Source organism: Trachypithecus francoisi, unplaced genomic scaffold (assembly GCF_009764315.1).
Source record: "Trachypithecus francoisi isolate TF-2019V2 unplaced genomic scaffold, Tfra_2.0 Lachesis_group4, whole genome shotgun sequence".
Lineage (NCBI taxonomy): Eukaryota > Metazoa > Chordata > Mammalia > Primates > Cercopithecidae > Trachypithecus > Trachypithecus francoisi.
The window spans coordinates 54,648,683-54,675,317 of NW_022681469.1; the positions used below are offsets into that span (position 1 = coordinate 54,648,683).

Here is a 26,635-nt window from a genome sequence, read left to right on the forward strand (position 1 = left end):
CTTTGATTAATGATTTGTTTATTCTCATTACCTTGTCAAGAACTAGTCCTTTATAAAAGGATCAACAAAAATTTTCAAATGATTTTTTTTTTTTTTCTTTTCAGGGGAAAGCGCGAACACAGTCCCCCACTACCACAAATTATGCAGTTGAGTTTCCCACATTTGGGGAAATCGCAGGGGTCAGCACATCCGGAGTGCAATGGATAAGCCTCGCCCTGGGAAAACCACCTTCGTGATCATGGTATCTCCCCTGCCAGGTAAGTATCAAATGACTTTAATTCAAATTATTGAACAGCCACTCTTTAGCTATGTGACCCTAGGAAATGTCTCAGTCTCAGGCCGTGCACGGTGGCTCACACTTGTAATCCCAGCACTTTGGGAGGCCGAGGTGGGGGGATCGCTTGAGCTCAAGAGTTAAAAAGAGACCACCCTGAATAACATGGTGAAACCCCGTCTCTACAAAAAAACAAAAAATGAAAATTAGCCAGGTGCGGTGCTGCAGGTGAAGCTGAGCACCTAAGGTAAGCTCGGGAAGCTGAGGTGGGAGAATTGCTTGGGCCTGGGAGGTGGAGGTTGCAGTGAGCTGAAATCATGCCAGCACGCCAGCCTGGGTGAGTGAGACCGTCCCTCAAAAAAAAAGCAAGAAAGAGGAAAAAGAAAACAGAAATGTCTCAGTCTCGACTGGGCTGATGGCTCATGCCTGTAATCACAGCACTTTGGGAGGCCGAGGCAGGCGGTTCACTAGAGCCCAGGAGTTCAAGACCAGCATGGCGAATGTGGGAAACCCAGTCTCTAAAGAAATTCAAAAACTAGTCGGGCGTGGTGGCCCATGCCTGTGGTCCCACCTACTCAGGAGCCTGAGGTGAGAGGATGGCTTGAACACAAGAGGCGGAGTTTGCAGTGAGCCAAGATCACACCACTGCACTCCAGTCTGGGTGACAGAGCCAGACTCTGTCTCAAAAAAAAAAAAGTCTCAGTCCCTCTAGGCCACTCAGGAAAAAATAAGCAACATATCTGTCTTGTTGTGCAGAGTAAGATATGTACAGTGTAGGTATTTATTTATTAATGTTAGTTGTCTCTTAGAATACAAAAAAAAAATTATTCAATCCAATGATAATAATCAATTCCAATCAGAATACTGTCGGCCACTAAGCAAATGGTGAAAGAACAGCAACTCTATTACTGTATTTGAATAGTTATCTTAATATTTCAGATGTATTTAAAATATTTACTATAAAAATCTTAAGACTAAAGTAAGAGTAGGCTTAATTCCTAAGTACTTAATAAACCCATAAAATCAGTAAGGGACCAAAATTAATTATAAATATAAATATATCAAGTTTAAATAGTTTTACTTCTACGGCATTTTCCTGTCTTTTAATTCCAAGACTTAAAATATCCCAAGATCAGCTTCCTCCTCTTCATACAGTAAATAGAAAAACAAAAACCTGGAAATGGGAAGACTAGTATAATACAACCAGAGAGTTGAAGCTTAAGGAAAGAAAATGTCTATGCATTTTACACACAAAAAATGAATTATGGAATTAATAGATCCACACATCCAGTAAGAAAAATACTATGCAAACACACATGAGCTTTTAGAGTAGCCTGTCTTGAACTTCAAAAAAAGCACACAATCTCTGAAAAAATTCAGAATACAGGCAAAAATAAAATGTCAAGAATGAGGTTGGTGGATACAATGAGTCCTATAAGGGACCAGTACATTTGCTGTGAGACAGACTACATTCACTTTCACCTTCCAGCTTCACCGTAAAGCTGAGGTGGGAAGACTGCTTGATCCCAGGAGTGAAAGACCAGCATGGGCTGTTTAATGAGACCCTATCTCTACAAAAAAAAATTTGTTTTTAATTAGCCAGACATGGTGGCATGGTGCCTGTAGTCCCAGTTACTTGGGAGGTTGAGGTGGGAGGATCGCTTGAGCCTGGGAGATCAAGGCTGTAGTGAGCCATGATCGTGCCACTGCACTCCAGTCTGGTCGACAGAGCGAGATCCCGCATCAAAAAAAAAAAAAAAAAAAAAAAAGAGGGGTGGGCCTCTCTGCAAAGGGATTATATATAAATGAAAAATAATCCACATATAGTGAGCTCATCAGCCACTCATAAAAATCATTTAAGCATGAGGAAATTGCTGTGTGTAGCTGGGGATTGAACTAGCATTGCTTTTCCCAAAATCCTTAATGAACTATTTAGGAGGTAAGAGGTATCAACTTTAAACTTCTGTAAGTGAAATTTTAAGCTATGCCAACATAATCTTCTTTGACCTATAACTTGCACTATCACTCTAGATCAATTTAAATGATAAATACCAGTTTCTCACAATTATTCTCAAAGCAATTACACAATAAAACAGCATTTGTCTTTTGGTACAACCATATCACATCCATGAGATTTGCCAGTTTTAACATACAATTCAAAGATCAAATGGTTGACAGATTAATGTATAGCTAACAATTAATACTAACACACAGCAACTAGGTTACTGTACACCAATTACAGGCTTACATTTGAAAAAACCACACAATCTGACTCCAGCGATATTAACCAACACAATCATCACTTATTTCCCTTAGGGAGCAGTATGTGCAAGATGAACAAAACAAAATTGATAGCTACTATGATGCTTTTACATAGGAAGGCACTCAACTATCTGCCACTAAATTAATCTAGTTTACAGTATTATCAGAGTTCAAAAGTTCCCTAAAAAAGAATTTAAATCTCACAAGACAACAAAGGTCTTTGGATCTTGGTATGTTCCAGAACCACTTGAAATCTGTTATTTCATCTAGCAGAGTCCTAAAAACCCCACTGGATAAACCAGAGTCAGATCCTAAAGTCCCATTTTTAGATTTCCAAGACACTAAATGACCAAAAGAGTTACAGTATGTAACTGGATCCATCCCCTTTTGAATTAAAGAAATCTAAATTTACATATACACAAGAGACTAGATGTTTGTGAGTTCATCAAGGTTAATATGGAGAATTACAAAAAATATATCTTAAATACTGTACTTTTAATATAAAATGTCCTTATCAATTTTTTAGTTTCAAGCCGAAATGTATTCTTTGAGTATAGCTCGCCTGACTAGAATTCTAGTTTCTTGTTCCTACATAAAACAGATTGATAATGCATTGTCTACAGTTTTTTGTTCAACATATTTCAAAATAAGTTACCTAGATTTTTCTGGGGCAATCTGAAAGTAGACCTCCTTCTAGATTTCTATTTTTTCCCTATAATCTTTTAGTCATCTTGCCCACACCTAACCTGACTACAATGTTCTTCAGCAATTAATTTGCCTTTATCAAGTTTTCCAAAGCATTTAACTTAGTTTGTTTTTACACAGTTCTCTTTTCATATTCATTTATCATTGGCTTATGTAACATTTAATAGAATAATATAAACACATTACAAGTACAATGGAATTAGCCAATTTGGGAACAAACCTATGATTTCCATGAGCATTCAACTCAAATGGTGGAAGCAGCAGAAAGTAGTTTACATTCTTCAACTTACATGGACATTAGTATTTTTAAAAGAAGAATTATTAATCCTGCACACTGGTTAAATGAAGATTAAGGAAACACCTGCAGTACCTACATAAAACATTTTAGAAAAAAAAAAACTATAAATAGTGATCACCTTAGCATATGATAGACCTTATACACAGAAGTCAGAGATGTACTTTTTTCCAGAAATAACTATCACAGAAAAGGCTATAGAGCTTACTAAGAATTTTACCCCAATTAACTTATTGAATTCTCAAAACCACTCTATGAAATAGGTTCTATTATTATCTCCATTTTGCAGACCAAGAAACAAAAGCACAAAGAGGTAAAAAACATTGCCCAAGGTAGTACAACCTGGTTTGAGAGCAATCAAACCAAAGCGGTATGGTTCTGGAGTCTCTACTCTATATAATACAGCTTCTAAAGTAGTACTGTTTTGAGTCCTTTTAACAAACATATGTTACTTTTACATCTTAAGAATTGGAGGTAAATAAGCCATGTTCCATATGTCATTCCCCAGTGCAAATTTTTCAGTAGCACTCCTCTTAAGTACATATGCTTTTATTCTGGCATTCAAGGCTCAACCACAACTTGATCCCAATTTGTACTGCTGTGATTTCAATTCAAGCTCCTTATCCAAGTAGCCTATAGGTTCTGGAAACCAATGAATCATCTTGAACTGGAATACACAGAAGCAGCAGACAGAGAATCTGTCACATGACACTGTACAAAGACCAGTATTTGCTTACTTCAGAGACTCTGAAAATAGTGGCCTGCCTTTTAAAGAGAAATGTCCGGCCGGGCGCAGTGGCTCAAGCCTGTAATCCCAGCACTTTGGGAGGCCGAGATGGGCGGATCACGAGGTCAGGAGATCGAGACCATCCTGGCTAATACGGTGAAACCCCGTCTCTACTAAAAAATACAAAAAACTAGCCGGGCGAGGTGGCGGGCGCCTGTAGTCCCAGCTACTCGGGAGGCTGAGGCAGGAGAATGGTGTAAACCCGGGAGGCGGAGCTTGCAGTGAGCTGAGATCTGGCCACTGCACTCCAGCCTGGGTGACAGAGCGAGACTCCGTCTCAAAAAAAAAAAAAAAAAAAAAAAAAGAGAAATGTCCAGCATGATTTCCTGACAAAGTATAAAGCACCAAGAATCAGGACCTAAATTTTAAACCTTGATTAACCACTATCTAACTTTATGACCTTGGGAAAATCATTTAAACTCTCTGGGGCTCAGTCTGCTTATAAAATAAAAGCGGAGAACTGGAATACAAAAATGAGCTGGAGCCAGTACTAAAATGCAAATTCAAGGACCCACTCTAAATATTTGATTATACTGGTCTGGAAAGGGGCCCCAAGAATGTTCATTTTAATATAACTGATACATGAGGTCTTTGGGCCACAGTGAGAAAAAAATAACAAAGCGATCTCTTAAGTCAAATCTAAATGTAGATTCTTAACTTCAGTCAATTAAGGTGCTCCTTTACACGTTCAGGATGGGAGTTCTGGCCTGAAAGAAAATCCTTTCGTTCACCATGGGGCTTGTTTTTGTACCTTTCGCCATACCTTTTGTTTAAACACCGAAATAAGACTTAGTAGTACCACAAACTGAACCTCCATTAATCTGTTAAGACATATTTGCACACAGTCAATTCAAATTATTTTTTAAAGCACCTACCAAATGGTAAGTATCCACTGTATTTCATTAATTTCCATCGTTGTGAAATATGATTAAGTTTTAGAGAATATGCACTCCATAAGTCTCACAATTTTCTTTTCCTGCTGTCTGAAAATTTCCAAAGAAATTAAATCATCCAAATTCACTACCAACATTTTGCTATCACTGAAAGAAAATACATAAAACTGATGAGTATTATTATAATGTAATAAAAGTCTAAGTGTTTTCCTGTTTCTTTCCCTTTTCTTGTTCTTCTTAACCTTTCTGAGTATGTATTTCTTTAATCACAAAGTTCTAGAAACCATATACCGCTTTGCCCTAGAGTTACAGATGTTTCATGCTCTGCTGTATTACCATCTGTGTATATACCATCTCACCAACCCCCTTTTAAAAAGCATTAATGTGAAATGTATGTGAAAAAGAACCTATCTTAATGTTTTCCAAAAAATATTATTTTACTTTTTAAAAATTGCTTAACGGGGCCAGGCACTGTGGCTCAACCCTGTAATCCCAGCATTTTGGGAGGCCAAGGTGGGCAGATCATGAGGTCAGGAGATCCAGACCATCCTGGCTAACACAGTGAAATCCCGTCTCTACTAAAAATACAAAAAAATCAGCCAGGCCTGGTGGCGGGCGCCTGTGGTCCCAGCTACTAGGGAGGCTGAGGCAGGAGAACAGCTTGAACCCGGGAGGCGGAGCTTGCAGTGGGCGGAGATCGTACCACTGTACTCCAGCCTGGGCGACAAAGTGAGACTCCATCTCAAAAAAAAAAAAAATTGCTTAACGATCTTTTTTTCTTTTTCTTTTTGAGATGGAGTCTCACTCTTGTCACTGAGAATGGAGTGCAATGGTGCAATCTCAGCTCACTGCAACCTCTTCCTCCCAGGTTCAAGCAATTGTCCTGCCCCAGCCTCCCAGTAGCTGGGATTACAGGCGCCCACCACCAAGCCCAGCTAATTTTTTGTATTTTTAGTAGAAACGGGGTAATGGATTTTTTTAATGGAGAAAGGGAGTATCAAAATTGAAAGATGTTTTCGGCCCTTCGAAATTAAGCTGCTGGCATTAGCAAATCATAAACCTAAACAATACAACTGTAACTCATGACTCATTTAGCAATAGTTTTAAAGACTAAATAAGGAACTAGAAGCACATCTTTTTTGTGTGTGTTGTGGATTTCAAATTAGATCAGCATCCAGGAAACTATTTAAATCCCATTTGGGTGGAAAACTGTGCAGGAATATTATCCATATAATACTGTCTAACTTATCTATACTTTTTTCCTTAAAATTTATTTTGTTGTGATTTTAAAAGCAGCCCATATGCCTTATAGAAAAACTGGAAGAGAAAAAACAACAAAACGAAACTCCCACAATCCCAACTATCCAGAAACAAATCAGTTAAAAACCATGATATACCCAAGTAAAGGAAAGAAGAAAATTTTTTTAGTTAAGCAAAAGAAAAGAAAAACTTTCGTGTATTTACAACCAACAGAGTAAAAACTTTATTCAGGCAAGAATCATCAATAGATGCTAAATCTTGAAGAGGAAAGTTTAATGAGGAAGAGGGTATTTATACGATCTCAAAGTATCTCCCCACAAATTAATTAGTAATGTCAAAAAAACAGCAACTATACAATAGAGAAACTACTCAACACCTTAACCAAGCTATCAAAATGAACATAATAGTAAAGGGCAAACAAACATCATATGCCTCCAGACGACAGAAAAACACATATTACTAATCCAGTATTCCAGCCAAAAATGCATAATCTGAATGAAGAAACCTTAAGACAAAGCCAAACTGAGGGGCAATATATAAATAATAAGCCTTCCAATGTCATAAAAGACAAAGACGGAGAAACTGTTCCAGATCAAAAGAGACTTAAGAGACAACAAAACTAAATGCAATCTGTGATCTTGGATTGGCTAATGGTACTGAAAAAAATGCTAATAAAGGACATAACAGGGACAATTGATAAAACTAGAATATAGACTATTTAGTATTACATCAATGTTAAATTTCTTGAATTTGACAACTACTCTGGTTACTTAGGAAAACATGCATGTTCTCAGGAAATGCATACTTCAGTAATAAGGGCTGTAAAGGGGCCAGTACTACTGGCAGTGAAACCCACTCTCAAATGGTTCAGGAAAAATATCAGGTGTATATATAAAGAGAATATAATAAAGCAAACAGCAAAATGTCACAAGTCAGGTGATCTTGGTACAGGGTATAAGAGAGTTATTTGTACTATTCAAGTAAATTTTCTGTAAATTTTAAATTATTTTTAAGTAAAAACCAAAAATACCTTGGTTTTTTTAGCATTCCTCATATGTGTGTGGCAATGTTTTAATTAAAAACTGAATCATCAGTTTGGTGTATCAATTATTTAGTTTTGGAAGCCCTCCCAAACACCTTTGAACATCCCTGGAAAAAAGGTGGATTGTTTTAGGGGAATTAAAGCTGTCTCTCTCTAGCTTTACATCTGAGAAACGCCACTCCACACACCATAAACACCCACCCCACCACCATCTCTCTAACTAGTCTCAGATAATTAGAAGGGATCAAGATGGTGAATAGTGGCTCTTTGACACCTTGCCAATTCCTGTGAGGCCCATCTGTACTTTCTTCAAATAAATTATGTGAGATTTCCCTATAGCCTTATAACAAATCCTTTATTTAAGCTAGCTAGAGCTGATTTCTGTTCCTTGCATCCAAAAAACTCTAAGACAGCAGGCTTTTAAGAAGGTGAAATAAACTATGGGTTTTCTCAAAGCAGGGACAGTCTTATCTCTCTCTGTATCTGTGGTGCCAGGAAAATAATAGCTACTCAAATTCATCTTTTGTCTGTGCTTGAAAAATATTGTTACAGTGAAGGCTTAATGATGTAAGATGTAATAAGGCTGTGTCAAGGCAACCAATTAAGCAGCTTCATTGAAAGAGAAGAAGTAGAGACTTATTTTCTGGGTAAGAGTTACTATGTATCAGACCAACCTCAGACCCCTATTTACAGCTACTGGACCACAGTCCTAACCATTCAAATTAGTCACATCATGAATCTTCCCATCTCACCCACTTCATTAAAGAGGAAATGGGGTTTTCAAATTCCTTAAGGCTGTCTTTCTTTAAATGTTATATCAAGTAAGATGGTAAGAGGAAATCAAGATTCTCTCTCTGTAAACTCAAAAATAGAAACGATTACATATATTAGTCTGTGAAATAAGAAAACAAAAATATTAAAAGAGTGTATCTTTCTCACACACATTCTGCATACATGTGGAACCTCTGAAAGACCCAAATTATGTTTTCCTCACAGTATCCTAAGTGGTAATGGTTAATTCTTTTCACCATATTCCTCACTTTTTACTAAAACCCACTGACACTAGGCTTCATCTTAGGCCAAACAGTAAGGAGAACAGGAAAATATATTTGATCTTTAAGTTTAAACTTATTCAACTAAAATAAGTTTAAAATAATTTATAAGTGTAAATTTTTAAGACTTTAAATGGAAATTATTTTAAATACCCTATGAAAACAAAAGTCAACATAAATGAAAAAATTCAAACATTTTTGGTCTCAGATAAAACATGAGACAACATAATTACATGAACTCTATTTATTTTTTTTAGAGATGCAGTTTCGCTCTTGTTGCCCAGGCTGTGCACTGGCACAATCTCGGCTTACTGCAACCTCCGCCTCCCAGGTCCAAGCAATTCTCCTGCCTCAGCCTCCCAAGTAACTGGGATTACAGGCACCCGCCACCAAGCCCAGCTAATTTTTGTAGCAGAGATGGGGTTTCCCTATGTTGGCCAGGCTGGTCTTGAACTCCTGAGCTCAGGTGATCCACCTGCCTCAGCCTCCCAAAGTGCTGGGATTACAAGCGTGAGCCACCATGCCCGGCCAGGTGAACTTGAAAGTTACAAGTACCGCAAACCAAAACTAACTCAATCCATTATCGTATGCTAGACAGGCATGATCTTAAATGCTGTTAACCGTTAGCTATTACACCGGTGTGATTACTCAAAATCATCTTTCTCAATACTAAAATTCAGGACCAAGAATTTTTTGTTTTTAATTTACTTATTTACTTTTTTTTGAGAGAGAGTCTCACCCATCACCCAGACTGAAGCACAGCGGCAAAATCTCGGCTCACTGCAACCTCTGCCTCCTGGGTTCAAGCAATTCTCCTGCCTTGCCCTCCTGAGTAGGTAAGATTACAGGCACCGGCCACCACGCCCGGCTAATTTTTGTAATTTTTAGTAAAGATGGGGTTTCACCATGTTGGCCAGCCAGGCTGGTCTCAAACTCCTGACCTCAAATGATCCGCCTGCCTCGGCCTCCCAAAGTAGTGAAATTACAGGTATGAGCCACTGTGCCCAGCCTATTTTTAATAATTAATATCTGATATGTCCTAGTCTTCTGAAGGAATGTTTCTTCCTTTGGATTAACTCTAAGCAACCTAAGAGTTGCTAAGAAATTACCTCTCTGTCCAAGTGTTGTAAAAATAAAGCTACATAGATCATTGCTTATCACGTTGACCTGCATGCAGATCCTTTCTAAATCCAGATTTCATGTTTCAAAGTTTTGAAATACAAAATATTTTAATTAAAAATGAACAAGTAGTTTACACATTAATTTAAATTATAGGTTAATTATGTACTCATTAATATGTTTATTATTGTTAATATTACTCATTAATATTTACTCATTAATATTAATAAGATATAATGTCTGTTTTGATGGCATCTTAATGCAACACATCAAAAAAGAATTCCTTGTTGACCTGTTGCATTGAAAATGTCCAACATCCCAAAAAGCTTAAATAGTTTTGGTAAATAACCAAATAAGATTTCCAATAAAACTGTAAAATTCACCTAACAATAAAAAAAGTTTTTCTGTCCAAAAATAAAATCCAATTATGAGCTATTCATGAGGGAAAAAAAGAATTGATTTCATATCAAGTGAAAACATGTTATCTATTGAAATGTAAGACCAACTGCTTTTCCTGACTCTGATTTAAGTAAAAGGCATCCTAGTTACCAATGGTTAATAAAAACTTCTTTTATCCTTAAAGATTTGAATTAAGATCTAATTAACTTAGTCTGGGTCACCTTCATTTGATTTTTAATGTAGCACTTAGCATGGAAGTTCACAATAACAAAAAGCAATTTGCATCATAATATGGTTAATTTCTATCTCTTGCAATTGCTATTAAAAATCTTGCAATTGCTATTAAACAATGAGTATTTTATATAAAGCAAAATACTCATTTTATATCATACAAAGTAAAATACTCATATTTATTTTATATAAAGTAAAATACACCTTTTTTATATAAAGTAAAATGTTTAATAGCAATTGCAAGATTTTTAGTTAAATACCATCCACTTCCAGTTTAGTGTAGAAAACAACAAATATTATTCCTCCATATTAAGTAAATTTGTAGGTAATACAAAAAATTATCCTGTTAATGTCAAAAAAAAAATAAGGCTCCCCTCAACTTTTGCACATTACAAAACAGGTAGTAAATACGAGCCACTTCAATTTTAAACCCAGCCTAAAAGCCAGTAACATTCACAGAATAATATTTCAAATAGTATTCCTCTTAATTCGCCAGTCAACACAAAAAACAATTTTATCATAAAGTAAAAATAATTATATTTTCAATATTAAAAAGTCTCATAAATAATCTATCATTAAAATTGGGGGAAAAAATTCTCACAGAATACAAGTATTTAACATTTATTCTAACACATAACTGGGAACAGTCCCTGATCACCCTACGTATTTGAATTGTAAATGTGTTTGCTTCAACAAAAGATTCACATCCAAGAAATAATTAAGCACCTACCACCTGCTAAAAATAAATCCTTTGGAGATAAAAGCTTTTATACATTATTAAAATATTTTTTAAATAGTAAACATAAAATAGCATCTGTTGAGAAAAACTGCATACTAGTATTTCCCAACCAGTTTTGATAGCTCTTCAAAGTTGTTGGTTTTATACATTTTAAGCACACTATGGTTGTACACATTTAAGTCCTAGTAGTAGCTTCCAGAAATGCAGAGTTGTTAGGGTTTACATAAAACACACCTTTAAAAATTAAACCACAGGTTTCTTTAGGAGATTGATGAGTGAAAATGAGTACATTATTCTTGGAAATTTAGAAGCCAATTTAAGAAATTATTATTTCCCTGAGACCACTAAGGTATATACTAAGGGGAAATTTTTCTCCTATTAATTAGCTTTTCTCTCTACTTCCTCAATAGATTCAAGAAGTCCTAGAGCTTACTGGGGGCATATATGGCAAAGATTTCTCGCTGGAAGCTGTGAGGAAGTCAGACAAGCCAAAATTGTAGGGCAGTTATTAGTCCTACAGAGTTGATGGGAAATGGAGACCTGTCAAGGCTCTACACTTAAACTGGGATCAGAGAGATCCTTTCATTTACACTGACAACGAAAGGATATATGATCAAAATGTAGGCTCTAAAAATAAAATTTACTCTCCAATTACATTATAGTTTTCTACAAATCCACTTAAACAGATAAACAACTAATCCTTCAAACTCAGCTATCCTAGAACAAAGACTATCTGACTAGTTTCCCCCAAGGGACCAAATTCTTTCAAAACTCTCTGGGAACAAAAATTATGCCTAACCTTTTAATAAATTTGCCTAGACAGTCCTAACTTAAAACACACATGGTAAATTAACAAAAAACAAACAATTATAGTATTGTTATTTATAAAGTAACCATTCAAAATAAGATACAATACTTTAAAAAAAAAAAAAAGCCAGTCTCATTTTACAGGAACTAAAACATCAAAAAATAAAAATAAAAACACCCACCACCACCACTAAAAAGAAACAAACAAAACCTAAAGCAATAAAGCAAGCCGATACGAAGAAAGCTAGTAAACTGAAGACAGCTTTTCCTATAATTTCTAACTTGGCATTTTTCATTTGAAGCCAAGTAAGTTCAACTGCTTTGTCTGTCTAGACCTGACCAAGGTCTCTACGAAGAAAAACATGGGGCACACTGTTCCCTCCTATGGTCACACAAATCAAATTTATAAAAATACACTGACTCTGTATACTGAATAGTAAGTTTAAAGTACCAAGCTTCTGAACCACAGACCTTAATCACCTAGCCTTTAAAATAAATGCACAATCTTCACACAGCAGTGAAGAATCTGGACTGACGTACTTCCTCATATCAAAATACAAATGAGTATTGACCCCAAATCCCTATACAAAGTCGCCCACTACCCACTAACATTTCACTTTATAATAAAATATTTCAAATATTCTAAGTAAGGTTGTGTGCTCAGTCTTCCATGATGAAGCTCACTGGTATGTAGAAAATCCCTAAGCCAGTTACTTCTCTAATTATTTCGTAGGCTAGAACCTTATCACCAACCTAGTTGATAGTCACCATATGAAGTAAATGCTGCTCTGAAATATTTACAATGGAATAAAAGAATCATGAAACAGTGTATACTCTCCAACCTTTTTAAGTACTACTAGATTGAAAGGCACTCATCTTTCCGTTGCTTCACAATCAGAATGGTCATTAAATGTCATTAATGGCCCACTCATATCTCACTGCTTAGTTCAACCCAAAAAGATAGAACTCCCACTACGAAAGTGAATTCTAATCTTTCACACTTTAAAAAATACAGTTAAATAACACCTGACACCATTTAATTTTCAGTCTCAGTCTGTAAGATTCTGAAAAGAGCATAAAATGGATTCAAGACCCTATTATGATAATGTTTTTATTTATGGTCTACTAAAACAGACTAAATTCCACAATCCTATAATAGGTAAATGGGCATATTTGAAGAGGAAAAAAAATCAAGAATCGGAGCCTTAAACTTACATAATGATGATAGTATGCTGTAAGACGATTGTTAAAGGCAACACGAAGCTTCACTTTACCAAATACACAATCAACTTTGAAAATTCTTAAGGAAAGCTTAAATACATTGGAAAACTGGATGGCAAAATATAATGGCATCTCTACACCCAATGAAGTAACAGGTTTAGGCTTGTTTGTACAGCTCCCTAAAATTTAAGCTGAAACAGAATACAAAAACCAAAATCCACAAAATGGGTCAAGAAGTGGTTGGGAAATGTCTTACTCTAGATTGAAACATTTAATCATACAAAATAGATTGTACTTATACACTTATTAAACATTTTAATCTACTTTGGCATACTGAATAAAACATGGCTGGATTAAACCAAACAAAAACTATTATTGGTACCAAAATAATTTTTTTAATGTTGAAGCGCACCCATCACCACCACTGAAATTTGCAAGGCTGTTTTTTTTTTTTTTTTTTTTCAAAAGTGGAGACATTTTATTTGCCTTTCAGGGAAAACGAATCAAATTAATCAACTAAAATACAGCATTGTAATTTGCAGTAAAAAATCAACACATTTTTGTAACTGGCTCGGGGAAGGAAAAAAAAGCCCAGTCTTTTCATGTAAACATAATAAGCCTGTAATATGCTGCAGACAAACGCACTGCATGGGGTGTGGAGGACCCGAGCTGATTAGATTACCACAACATCAGCCTGGGGCCGCCATTTTTAGAATCTGTAAAGGACAAAAGAGGGAAATTTCAGTTTTTACTCCCCATCTCAGAAATTGAAGGAAAAAACAGACTATTTTCCAAATAGGTATTCATGTCTCCAGCCTAGAGTTGAATGCACCTCACTTAATTCTGTCCAAGGTCTCCAGAACTCCAAACACCTTACCTTATTCACATCTCTAAAAAGGGAACAAAATAGGCAAAATGAGGTTTACTCTAGAGCTAACTCTAGCGATTTCTCTTTGACTTTAAATTGTATCATTCTTAAGACACAGCCCAGCAAGGACGGATCTATACGGAACTAAGGCCAGTAGAAGACAGCACTCTGGATTGTTTTTTCTCACCCCCACCTCGTTTAGCACAGTGAACCGTTTGTTTCTCATCTGTGTCTGCTGCCACAGGGTCTGTGCCAATGCCTTGGTCAAAATAAGCTTTTCTGAAATGAGCCATATTGTAGATCCTAAGGCTCCGGCACAGTAAAGCACGGCAGTAATGCAAAACGAGTGGGGGAGGAGACTCAGAAGGCTGGGTACTGGGGTGACCACCTCAGGGGCGGGTTTACCCTCTCCAGGAGAGGATGAGGAGCTAGCTGTCTCGCTTTCCCACAAAGACAGATGCCCAGGGCGTTCTTTTTACCCCCTTCGTATTCAATGTGCACATTATACCAGAGACTGCCCGTCAAGAAATGGAAGAAGAAAATGGGGCCTATATGGCTTTTCAGCACCTGAACAAGCCACGGTTGAGAAAAGGGAGCGCTGGCAGCTCCTGGGACCACTTCGACACAAACCCTACTAACAGTCACAAGCCTCCCTCTTCACTCAAGCGGCCTTAACCCGCTGCCAATGAGGAGTGCGCCCCCTCCCTAACTCCCACTCTCAAGGGGGTTTAACTGCCAGTTTCCCCTTCCCCAACCCTAAAACCCGCCATAATGCTCCATTTCTAGGGTCAGGAAAAAGAAAGGATAAATTCGATTTAAGCAAGCAACGTCTTGCGCCGGCAAAGACACCTGAGAGTCAACGTCTGCTCCCCGGCTTAAGGATAAAGATGAGAGACCTCCCTCCCCCTTCAAACACAAGTCCCCCAACCCTGCAAGCCCCAGGAACTCCCACGGAGACGACAGGCACTGACCTGTGATGTTCACACACGAGACACCCGAACTCCGTTATGTGCTCGACCCCCAAGGAGTCTCTCCGCACCTCCGCAAACAGGCGACCCCCCGACAGCAGCCACTGCGGACACAGGACCCGGCTCCACACACCCCCTCCCCAAACAGCAGCGCGCAGCCTCTTCACCAGGAACCGAGTAGGGGAGGGGGCACCCAGGCAGTGAACAGGGACGCAGAGGCGACGGCGAGGCTGCTCGGAGTGTCTATGCCTACTCTGTTGCCGCTCCCGAACTCCGGTACGGTCTCCCACTCGGCCCCCTGCGCCCGCTCAGTGTCACTGCCTCTCGCTCTGGGAAAATGGCGGCGACGGCGGCGGCGGCCGCGGCGGCGGCGGCGGCGGCGGCGGCGGCGGCGGCAAGTGCACGGGGCCCGCCCGTCCCGCTCCGCAGGGGCAGAGGGGGAGGGGATGAAGCTGCCCGGCGCCATTTTGCTTGTGGGCTGCCGCCCGCCGTTGCCTCTCAGCGGAGGCTCGAAGATAGCAAACTGGAGGCGGTGAGGGGGACGGAATCTCTGTATTTCTGACAACAGATGCATTCAACAATCCACCGAAGGTTTGAGGAAGTGTCGGTGTTCGGTGGGACTGGTTCTTTCCCCCTTTCCCCCAGTGGCCCTCAAATCTGGAGATAGGTGAGCTTGGGCATGCCAGTATTGGGTGCACGGACGAGGACAGCAGGGCCTGGGAACGAACTCCCTCCCGTCACCATTCGATACACTTTCTCCTCCTCCCAAACAACCCCAGTCCCGTCTCCCCGTCCCTCTCCCCCTCCTCCCCCAGCCCAGTCTGGCCTCCGGCGCTGGGTGAACCCGGTTGGGGTGTCACTCGACGCCCACTAGGGGCTGAGGAGGCTCCAGTGCGCAGGCTCCGGGCACCGGATAAAAGCGGAGCTGGCGAGTCCAGCGCTGTCTCGATGGAGGAGCAAGAAACGGAAGAGGTCGGGGGGAGAAGCAGCAGGAAAAATGCAGCCACCGTCAACGCCGCCTCCCTGCCACCGTGTTTCGGGGTAAAAAGCTGCCGTTGCCGTCGGTGCAGTTGCCGTCGCTGCCTCCTATACTTCTCTTGGCCTCGGGGAAGGATTTCCCCACCGGTGGGACAATGTGCGGGGAGGGGAGTGGGAATTCCTTTATGTGGCGGTGATTAAACGAGGGAGGGACAGAGAGACAGTGATCTCGAAGAAACAAGGGGGAGACCAAAGAATAAAAGGGTTTCCCCACTAAAATGACACGGCGATTCCGGCTCTTGTTTTCGGGGTCTTTCCCCGAAATGGTTTGCGTCTTCCCCTTGCCCCGCAGCGACCCGGAGCGCAGGGGGAACGGAGTGGGGAGAGGCAGAGGTGGTCTCGGCAGCCAATCGGCGCCTGATGTGTCCTGTCGGGCGCGTCGTGGTTGGCTGGCGATGACCTCATCCTGCAGCAGCGGGTGGGGCCAAAGCTGTAGGGGGAGGCTGTTGCAAAGGTAGAGAGGGAGAAGTGACGATGGCGATCGTTGTTGCCGCGGCCGATGTGGAAGCCAAGCAGTGGCGAAGGGAATCGCAAGGCTCTTCCCTGACCATTTTCTCCTATCCCTGCGCGAGGTGAGGGCCCCGGCTCGGCCTCTGCGAAACTTTGGGGCGCTGGCGCGGAGGAGGAGACAGGATTTCTCCCGTGACTTTTGTAACTGCGTCAGGGCAAGATGGCGCTGGGTCTCCTTGGGGCGCGGGGGGAGAGGCACGTCCACCGCCGCAGCGCATGTGACCGGGCTGCATTCCTGTGGGGTTTGGCTCCGACCCAGGCCGGGGCGGGGGAGGGGACAGGGTTTGGGCGGAGGAGACTGTGGTGCGGTCGGCGTTGGCGGCCTGAAGAGGAAGAGATGACTGTTGGAAAGCGTTCCCCTCCCCCATACGGCAGAACAGCTGCGGCTCCCAGGGGAAAGCCCCCGCGGGACACTCCTCGTGGGGTGTGACGGCTGTTGGTGGAGAAGGTTTGGCGCCCTATTTTCTTATCTGCCTTTCTCCCCGCAAAGTGTACTTATGTAAGGTGGTAGTTCTCTGACGTGGGACTCGGAATCAACTAGGAGTACTTGAGGGTCACTGCGAGGCCTAGTGAGGGGTAAACTAGCTTCTGGGGGTACAACGTCAAGGAGGATCGATTAATTTCTGAGGAAACAGTTTCTCAGATTGGAATAGAAAAGTATTTCCAAAGTTTGGAAACAAGTGTAAAGGTGTAAATAACACCCAGGAACACTTGAATTGCTTTTAAACGGCACAAGCAGCCATCTGAAGGGTCCTTTTCAGACTGTTCCTTCTGTACTTCCTGCTCTTTATTCCAGTTTCCTATCTGTACATCCCTTAAGAATATAGTTTTGTCGGTGGAATTTGCTTTATTTATTCGTTTATTTATTTTTTTGAGACGGAGTCTCGCTCTGTCGTGCCCAGACTGGAGTGCAGTGGCGCTATCTAGGCTCACTGCAACCTCCGCCTCCCCGGGTTGAAGCGATTCTCCTGCCTCAGCCTCCCAAGTAGCTGGGATTACAGGCGCCCACAACCACACCCGGCTGATCTTATTATTTTTGGAAGAGACGAGGTTTCACCATATTGGCCAGGCTGGTCTCGAACTGTCGAGATCCTCCCGCCTCAGCTTCCGAAAGTGCTGGGATTACAGGCCTGAGCCACCGCCCCAGGCCTGCTTTTTATTTTTTATTTTTGGCATTGGGCGTTAGTAATACAGAATAAAAGCCGCCGTGTTTTAAACTGTATGAAGTTGTAAGACTTTTCAGTACTTTTAGTGTGTTTTCTTTCTGTTGCCCTTTTGTAGTTTTTAAAAATAAAAGACGAAATTATAAGCACTTCCGGTGAATATTATTCCTTAAGATTCCTGCATCATTATGACATTTGAAGCACTTTTGTAGTAGTACAAACTATACTTTTAGCTTTTGAAACTTCGATAGGAGAAAATATCTAGCAGTTTGTAAGGGCTATTTTGGCATATTCAGTAAGGTAGAATATGTTTTTTGTTTTTCCCACTTGGCCAAACTATAATAGTCAAAACTAGCAAAAATTTTTAAAGGGCTTCTCCTTTTGGGTGGTGTAGAGGGTGGGGAGTTACTCAACAAACACATTTGCAGCTAAAATCTGGCCTACTTCTTGATGGAGCACTTATACTTGGTGCTAGGAGAAAATGATTGCTGGACCTGAAAAGAACCTGAGGTCAAGGTTGTGCTATTTCAGATAATTAAGGCTTAGTTGTAGGCTCTTGGTAGTTTGAAAACAAGATTGGGTTTTTAATTCGTTTGTGTATCTTTAAATCCTCACTAGTTTTTGTGGATTTCTTTTTTCAGTTATTAAGCAACTGAATGTGGATGAACTATAAATAATTAGTACAAAGAATGTAATTAGGTCCACTCTGAATAGAAAGCATTAAGAACTCTTGAATGTCTTCAAGGGTTACTTTGTTACGTGTAAGATGTCTCCCCTTCCTTCATAGCAGTTTTTATTCCTGTTTAAAAAAGGAACTAAATGTGAAGTCAGTAGATTTTAAGGTAATTTTCAGAATGTTTCTACTTTCACCGTGCCTTAATAAGGAAAAGAGGCCATTTTCCAAGCGAATGGAAACACCCTTTCCTTGTTTTGTGCCTTTAATCAGAGTGTGCCTTCGTTGTTCCTGATTGCCAAATCCACGAACTTCTTGAGCTCTCAGTTTTTCTTGACTTTCCTATGGCTTTCAAGTACTGTTCATACTTGGAATTACTTTTCTTTGACTGCCTTCACACATTCATGTATTCTGCCTGGGCAATTTCATTTGGGCCTGTTATGTTCCAATACCTCTCCAATTTTCACCTCCATCTTAGCTCTGCCAGCTTCAGAGCTACAGGTAGGCAATGTAAAAGTTTACTGGGGACCGCAGACTTTCTGAGCTAAATGAAAATACTAAGCTTGGTACTTGTTTCCTAAGAAATTTCTTCCCCCATCCCCTCACAAAAATTACTTGAGTAAATTACACCCCAACCTTCTTTTCCTTATTTTTGTTGAAATCATTGCCTCTTAACTTTGGAACGTTGCAATTGCGATAAGCTTACTAGGTTCACATAGCATATCTTCTGATGTGCTACAATTAAAATGCACGCCATCTCAAAAGTACTATGCCATCTCATACCTTTGTGCTTTTGTCCTACTACCTGGAGTGCGTCTTTCTCACTTCTGGATAACACAATTTGAGCCTTTTCTTTGCCTCTTGAAACTCGACAGAATCCCTACTCCCAAGTAAATGTGTCGTTCTTTACATTGATAACCCAGCCTAGTGCTTGACACTTGATAGGCATTCATGTGTACATGGTTTTTTAGAGATTGATAATATTAACTGTACAGTCTATAAACTAAATACTGGCTTTTAAACTCTTTTTAAAGAGCTCTTTTGATCAACAATTTGGATAAGAGATGGAAGGTTAGGGAGGCTCCAGGCAAGAGAGAAGACTGCTGATGGCCCAGAGATAGTTCTGCCCCAAAAAGGTGGGAAGAAGAAAAAAAAACTGCGCTGGATATTTTTAAGGAAATATATTTTATAGCATTTTTCTTTAATGCCTACTTTTGCTGCAAGCACTGAAGTGTATCCTGCATTTGTATTTCTTATTTGAGAAAGAAATGGCCTTTGGGGTTTGTTTTGTTTTTTGTTCCTTTGTAAGCACACTGCAAAAGTGGTGTTGTCAGCATTGTATTTTGAGGTATCAAATGTGCTTTCAGTCAGCATATATCTTTTATATAGTACCATTCCTAATAAACTAAATTGGTTATCAACCTAATACAAATGGTATTTCGTACAACTTAAGCCTAAACTAAGTTAGATTTTATAGAAACTTATTCTTAGAGAATATATCGCCTTAGTATTTCTTATCCTGAAAAGAGTATTTTTAAGTGCCCCTCTCAAAGTATATTGATTAATATTTGTCCCAAATTTAAAACTATATCCTGGTTTTTCCCTTACAGTTGTTCAGCAAGGAAATGTTTACTTACTAATTTATTTTATTCCAGACTCTATTCTACCAGTTTAAACTTATCTGAGTTTTGTTTTTGTTTTTTTGTTTTTGAGACAGAGCCTTGCTCTGTTGCCCAAGCTGGAGTGCAGTGGTGCGATCTTGGCTCACTGCAGCCTCCAGCTCCAGGGTTCAAGCGATTCTCCTGCCTCAGCCCCTGAGTAGCTGGAACTACAGATGCGCACCACCACGCCCAGCTAATTTCTGTATTTTTAGTGGAGATGGGGTTTCGCCATGTTGGCCAGGCTGTTGTCTTGAACTCCTGACCTCAGGATCACCTGCCTCAGCCTTCCAGAGTGCAGGGATTACAGGTGTGAGCCACTGTGCCCAGCCTAAACTTAGCTCAGTTTTAGTGCTACTTCCATTTCTTTATGTATAGTTTGATGTAAAAATAACAGAGTTTGGGTTTTTTTTTTTTTTAATTAGCAAGGTAATGCCACATCAGGTCCTTGGTGACATTAATGAGAAAACAGGGGAATTACTGGAAAGTCTTGATTTAAGGCCAGATGAGAAATCCTTAACTGCTAGTGTGACTTCCCTCCCCACAAAAGAGAGTGCTCTCATAATACATTAAACTGTTGGATGCTGTTGTATATACTTTATACATAATCTTGCCCAAGGTGGCAGAGCATTAACTTTAACATCTGTCTCCTTGACCTCACCAAAGTTGATAATCTTTGCCCTACTTAACACTGTCTGAAGGATGACTTGGCTTTTTTTTTTTTTTTTTAATTGAGACAGAGCCTCGCTCTGTTGCCCAGGCTGGAGTGCAGTGGTGCGATCTCGGCTCACTGCAGCCTCCACCTCCTGGGTTCAAGCGATTCTCCTGCCTCAGCCTCCCCAGTAGCTGGGATTGCAGGCACTTGTCACCACGCCTGGCTAATTTTTGTCTTTTTAATAGAGACAGGGTTTCCCCATGTTGGCCAGTCTGGTCTCGAACTTCTGAGCTCAGGTGATCTGCCCACCTTGGCCTCCCAAAGTGCTGGGATTACAGGGATGAGCCACCGTGCCTGGCTGATGACTAAACTTTTGAGGTGTGGCACAGGACAGAGAAAGACTTATTTTAAAACATCCTATCTTCAACCCAGGAGAAGAAGAGACTGGCTTTTAGAGTCCTCAATGTAGCAAGAAGAGCCTGAATCAGTAGGAGTGATAAAGAAGGAATATAAGATACTACAGAAACATCCGTACTGGTTGCCTGGGTGAGTATAAAGAAAAAGAAGGAATTGACTTTCAAGAAAAATAATTGACATTTGATAGTCTTAAGAGACAAAAGTCAAAACAGGGTAGATTCAGTCTTAATAGGAGGCAAATTTAGCAAGCAAGCTGAGATCTTAGGTCTACATTTTAGGCCAAGGAAAAGGAACTGATTGCATTTGTTTTTTAAGGCAGATTATATGCCAGTGCACAACATAACCTAAGTCTGATTAGCTTTATAATAATAATTTTGAAATTATTTTATTTGTAACTATCCTAAGCATTACCTTTTATTGTTAGATTATTATCTAATGCCCACAAATGATAGATAGCATTTGAAAGTAATTGCTGGCAGGGCATTGTGGCTCATGCCTATAATCCCAGCACTTTGGGAGGCCATAGTTGATGCATCACATGAGGCCAGGAGTTCAAGACCAGCCTGGCCAACGTGGTAGAACCCTGTCTCTACTAAAAATATGAAATAATTAGCTGGGCATGGTGGTGCACATCTATAATCCAGCTACTCAGAAGGCTGAAGCATGAGAATCGCTTGAATTGAAGAGGTGGAGGTTGCAGTGAGCTGAGATCACACCACTGTCTTAAAAAAAAAAAAAAATTGGAAGGCCACCCTTGGTAGCCTGTAATCCCAGCACTTTTAGGAGGCCGAGGCAGGAGGATGGCTTGAGGCCAGGAGCTAGAGACTAGGCTGGGCAACATGATGAAACCCCCATCTCTACAAATAGTTTTTTTAAAAAAAATTAGCCAGGTGTCTGGCACACGCCTGTAGTCCCAGTTACTCAGGAGGCTTAGGTGGGAGGATCACCACTTGAGGCCAAGAGATCAAGATCAGCCTGGGCAACATAGCAAGACCCCCACCTATAGGAAAATAAAGAAAATCCCAAGTTTTCAGTTATTCACCCACTTTAGGTTTCCACCTTCCTTAGAAAGTAAAGTAGTATAAATTATTTCTGAAATTTGTGAAAACGGTGTACCACATAACCCTCTCAAACCAGGTTGCTTCTAATTCCAGTGACTTCATTCCTAAGGGGCAAAGTAACTCGAATGATGGGTGAGCTCATAACATGGTTTAGCTCCATATCAAACTCTGGATTTGGGAAAATTGCTACTGATTTATTAAACACTTGAATTATTATATGCTAGGTCAGAATTTAGCAACTAAACTCTCAGGAATTTGTAAACCTCCTTTTAACATAGAAAAGTGAGTCCAGGCTGGGCATGGTGGCGCCTGTAATCCCAGCTTCTCAGGAGGCTGAGGCATGAGAATTGCTTGAACCTGGGAGGTGGAGGTTGCAGTGAGCTTACATCACACCACTCTACTCCAGCCTGGGCAACAGAGGGAGGCTCAGTCTCAAAAAAAAAAGTGAATGTACTGTAAAGCCTATTTACACCTCTCCATCACACATAATTGCCTATACATTATGCCCAATGCCTGACCCCTGTTGGATTTCTGACAAGTTTTAATGTTGTTAGGTTAAGAGAGAACCTGTTCCTCAAGTTTAGTCTTATCTCTAGTATTTAAATTTTTCATGAAGGAAGGCTGTGTGCTAAGGTGATAACCTCATTCCTGAAGAACACTTACTTTAAATAGGAAATGTTCAATTGGTTTTCCTCAGTCTATGAAAAACTCGAAAAGGCAACAAAAATACTATTATCTGGTTCATTTGTAACAATATTGTGGTAGTCTAGGCATCTCTCCCGTGTCCAAGCACAACTTATCTGACCACATCTATACAACAGACTTTCTGTGGCGAACTCTCTTTGTTTTGTTCCATGCTCCCACTGTATGGCCAGTGAAAGGGCAAATGGAAGTTAAAAGGGTAAGAGAACACATTAGATAGCTTTGATTGCAGCATTAAAAAAGTTAAATGAGGCCGGTCGCGGTGGCTCAAGCCTGTAATCCCAGCATTTTGGGAGGCCGAGACGGGCGGATCACGAGGTCAGGAGATCGAGACTCATCCTGGCTAACACGGTGAAACCCCGTCTCTACTAAAAATACAAAAACTAGCCGGGCGAGGTGGCGGGCGTCTGTAGTCCCAGCTACTCGGGAGGCTGAGGCAGGAGAATGGCGTAAACCCGGGAGGCGGAGCTTGCAGTGAGCTGAGATCCGGCCACTGCACTCCAGCCTGGGCGACAGAGTGAGACTCCATCTCAAAAAAAAAAAAAAAAAGTTAAATGACTGAAAAAGATTTTACAAATGACATCAAAAGTCAAGGATTCGTCTAAAAGTATCTAAGGGTTAACTTAGTTCCATTTCTCCACAAACTCTGCCCATGTAGGTAAGTTTTATTTTTCAGAGGAATAAGAAACATGCAGTTATTTGCATTTATAATATTTTATGAAAGTTCTGGGTTTTGTTTTTGTTTTCTTTTTTGAGACAGAGTCTCACTCTGTTTCCCACCTAGGCTGGAGTGCAGTGGCGCAATCTCGGCTCACTGCAAGCTCCGCCTCCTGGGTTCACGCCATTCTTCTTCTTCAGCCTCCTGAGTAGCTGGGACTACAGGCACCCGCCACCACGCCTGGCTAATTTTTTGTATTTTTAGTAGAGACGGGGTTTCACTGTGTTAGCCAGGATGGTCTCGATCTCTTGACTTTGTGATCTGCCCGCCTTGGCCTCCCAAAGTGCTGGGATTACAAGCTTGAGCCACCGTGCCCAGCCGAAAGTTCTGTATTTTTATGAGCTCCGGGTGGTCTTATATAAACCATAGCATTTGATTCCTAAGAATATATCCTCTTGGCCAGGCATGGTAGCTCATGCCTGTAATCCTAGCACTTTGGGAGACCAAGGTGGGCAGATCACGAAGTCAGGAGTTCGAGACCAGCCTGACTAACATGGTGAAACCCTGTCTCTACTAAAAATAGAAAAATTAGCCGGTCGTGGTGACGCACGCCTGTAATTCCAGCTATCAAGAGGCTGAGGCAGGAGAATCGCTTGAACCCAGGAGACAGAGGTTGCAGTGAGCCGAGAAGCGCCACTGCACTCCGGTCTGGGCAACAGGGCGAAACTCCGTCTCAAAAGAAAAAAAGAATATATTCTCTTAAAACTCCTTTGCTTTTATGCTAATACCCTTTTCTAGTTGGTTTCTTCAGCTTCTTAAATGTTGAATTTCCCAGTGTTGTGTCCCCACCAATGTTAAGTTATCCATTTTACTAACTGCAATAATCAATTCCCATACCTTTACCTGTCGATGACTCTAGAACTTGTAATCTCTGAACTCAACTGAAATTACTAAATACATTAGTTGTCCTATGAAGTGCCTCAAACTAAACAAATTTAAAACTGTAATCCCAGCACTTTGGGATGCTGAGGCGGGCAGATCACTTAAGATCAGGAGTTAGAGACCAGTGTGGCCAACATCGCGAAACCCTGTCTCTACCAAAAATACAAAAATTAGCCAGGCATGATGGCACATGCCTGTAATCTCAGCTATTTGGGAGGCTGAGGTGAGAGAATTGCTTGAACCTGGGAGGCAGAAGTTGCAGTGAGCCCAGATCACGCCACTGCATTCCAGCCGGGGCAACAGAGCAAGATTCTATCTCAAAACTTTTTTTAAATAATGATTAAAACCATTTTCCAGCATAATTCATAAAATCAAACATTTTTCCAAAAATATGTTCCCAGAAAAATCTTTTTAAAACACTGTTCATTCACCAGAGATTTGAGGGTAAAGTCAAAACACACTGTGACATGCCAGGTCCTTCATCTGACCCCTGCTTTAACCTCCCAAAGTGTTAGGAACATCATGAACACTGCTTGAAACCAGAATAACCCAAGTTTGAATACCTGGTTTTCCACTCCAAGGAAGACTTTTAGGTAGTTTGCTTTCTGGGACTCAGTTTTATGTTCCATACAATTGGTAAAATATTAACTATATAGTGGTGTTAAGAATTAAATTAGATATAAAACCTTTCAGGAGCAATTATTGATTTGTAAGCCCAATTTTTTTTGGTCCAGAAAATAACACATTCCCTTTTATTTGTTACATGTGTTCCTATCATGCTGTCATGTTCCTGTTCCTCTTTTCCATTAGCATATGAGATCTTGATACAATGTTTTTCATCTTTATGGCTAAAGTGCACAGTTCCTGGCATGTAATAGGCATGCAGTTTTGTTGCACAAATAGATAATCTGCTTTGATGCCAAATGCCTGAAAATGTTGCCATAGTATGTGTTTATTACAATAGAAAGTCCGTTGAATATAAAATTTGATGCAAATGGTCTGGTTGATTCTATACCATCATAAGACTTCAGAGGGTTTTCCCACACTTTTCAAAAACATGTATCTATTGTGTTGCAAGCTAGAAGAACTAGTCCCTACTGTATTCATTTATAATCTAGTTTGGGATCAAGCCACATCAGAATATAACCAAATACTGTAAGCATTCAGCCAGATATCCCAGTTTATGGGGTAGTGTGTTTCACAGAGGAAATACAATTTTTGGATTAGGAGGCAGATAGTTGTGGGTTTCTTTGAGAAAGGGTGGGGCAGTAGAGTACAACATATTTGCAGTCAGCATGGTTTTGTGTATAAAAGCATAAAACAGGAACAGAGATAATGTTTTAAGTAAACTGATTTCACTGGGCTTGTGTGTCCTAGTACATTGAGAGATGAGACTAGAAAGGGGGTGGATTGGACCACATAATTTTATTTTTAATTTGGACTCCTTTTTTTTCTGTGAATCTTAGGCCACGACTTTCTCTATTTTGTTTCTTTTATATTTAAGGAAACAGTCTGAGGGAAATGACTGAGTCGCAGTGTAATAGGGGACAGAGCCAGGCCTGAACCTAAATATTGCTGTTCTACCTCTAAGTTGAAAATAGGACAGTCAGTAAAAGTCTGTTGTATACTGGGTTATAAGATCTCATTTCTAATCTAACTTAGATGGAATCAAGGTTAGAAAAAGTACTTGATTCTTACCACATTTTTTTCTTCCTGGTTGTACACAGAAAGAGATTGGCCTGGCACAGTGGCTCACAACTGTAATCCCAGCACTTTGGGAGGCAGAGGTGGGTGGATCCCTTGAGTCTAGATCAGCCTGGGCAACATCGTGAAACCCTGCCTCTACTAAAAATACAAAAATTAGCTTGATGTGGTGGCATGCTCCTGTAATCCCATCACTTTAGGAGGCTGAGGCGAGCGGATCTCTTGAACCTGGGAGGCAGAGGTTGTAGTGAGTCGCGATCATGCCACTGCACTCCAACTTGGGCAAAAGGGCAAGACCCTGTCTCCAAAGAAAAGAAATGAAATTAGGAGCAAGCATGAGTTTTAAGTGTCAGACTTCCTTTCCCAGTATACTCACCTACTACAGGCTGCATGGTCTTGATGGACTTCTTCACTGAACTGTTTCCTTATCTGTAAATTGTTTAATTATCTACAAATGTGTAGCTTGCTACCTGACAGCATTAGATATTGGATAATTGATTGTTATTGCTATTAATAAACATGGACCTAGTTC

General features: G+C 40.4%; 2 protein-coding genes and 1 non-coding gene across 4 annotated transcripts in view; 1 reads left to right on the forward strand and 2 right to left on the reverse strand.

The window, feature by feature from the left end:
• Window positions 1-15,268, reverse strand: part of KMT2E (lysine methyltransferase 2E (inactive)) — a 99,729-nt gene extending 84,461 nt beyond the window's left edge. The window contains exon 1 of one of the 2 annotated variants that reach the window (XM_033193830.1): window positions 14,926-15,268. The gene's annotated coding sequence lies outside the window, so the exon portion shown is untranslated. The remainder of the gene's footprint in view (window positions 1-14,925) is intronic. The other variant, XM_033193831.1, reaches the window with a different exon arrangement.
• LOC117073914 lies at window positions 102-265 on the reverse strand. The gene has a single exon (XR_004433457.1). It is a non-coding gene; the product is annotated as a U1 spliceosomal RNA (small nuclear RNA).
• Window positions 15,173-16,182, forward strand: LOC117073232 (zinc finger SWIM domain-containing protein 6-like). Its single transcript, XM_033193850.1, has one exon. It carries the CDS (start codon window positions 15,260-15,262, stop codon window positions 15,482-15,484), a length of 225 nt encoding a protein of 74 aa, XP_033049741.1. The 5' UTR covers window positions 15,173-15,259; the 3' UTR covers window positions 15,485-16,182.
• The last annotated feature ends 10,453 nt before the right edge of the window (window positions 16,183-26,635 follow it).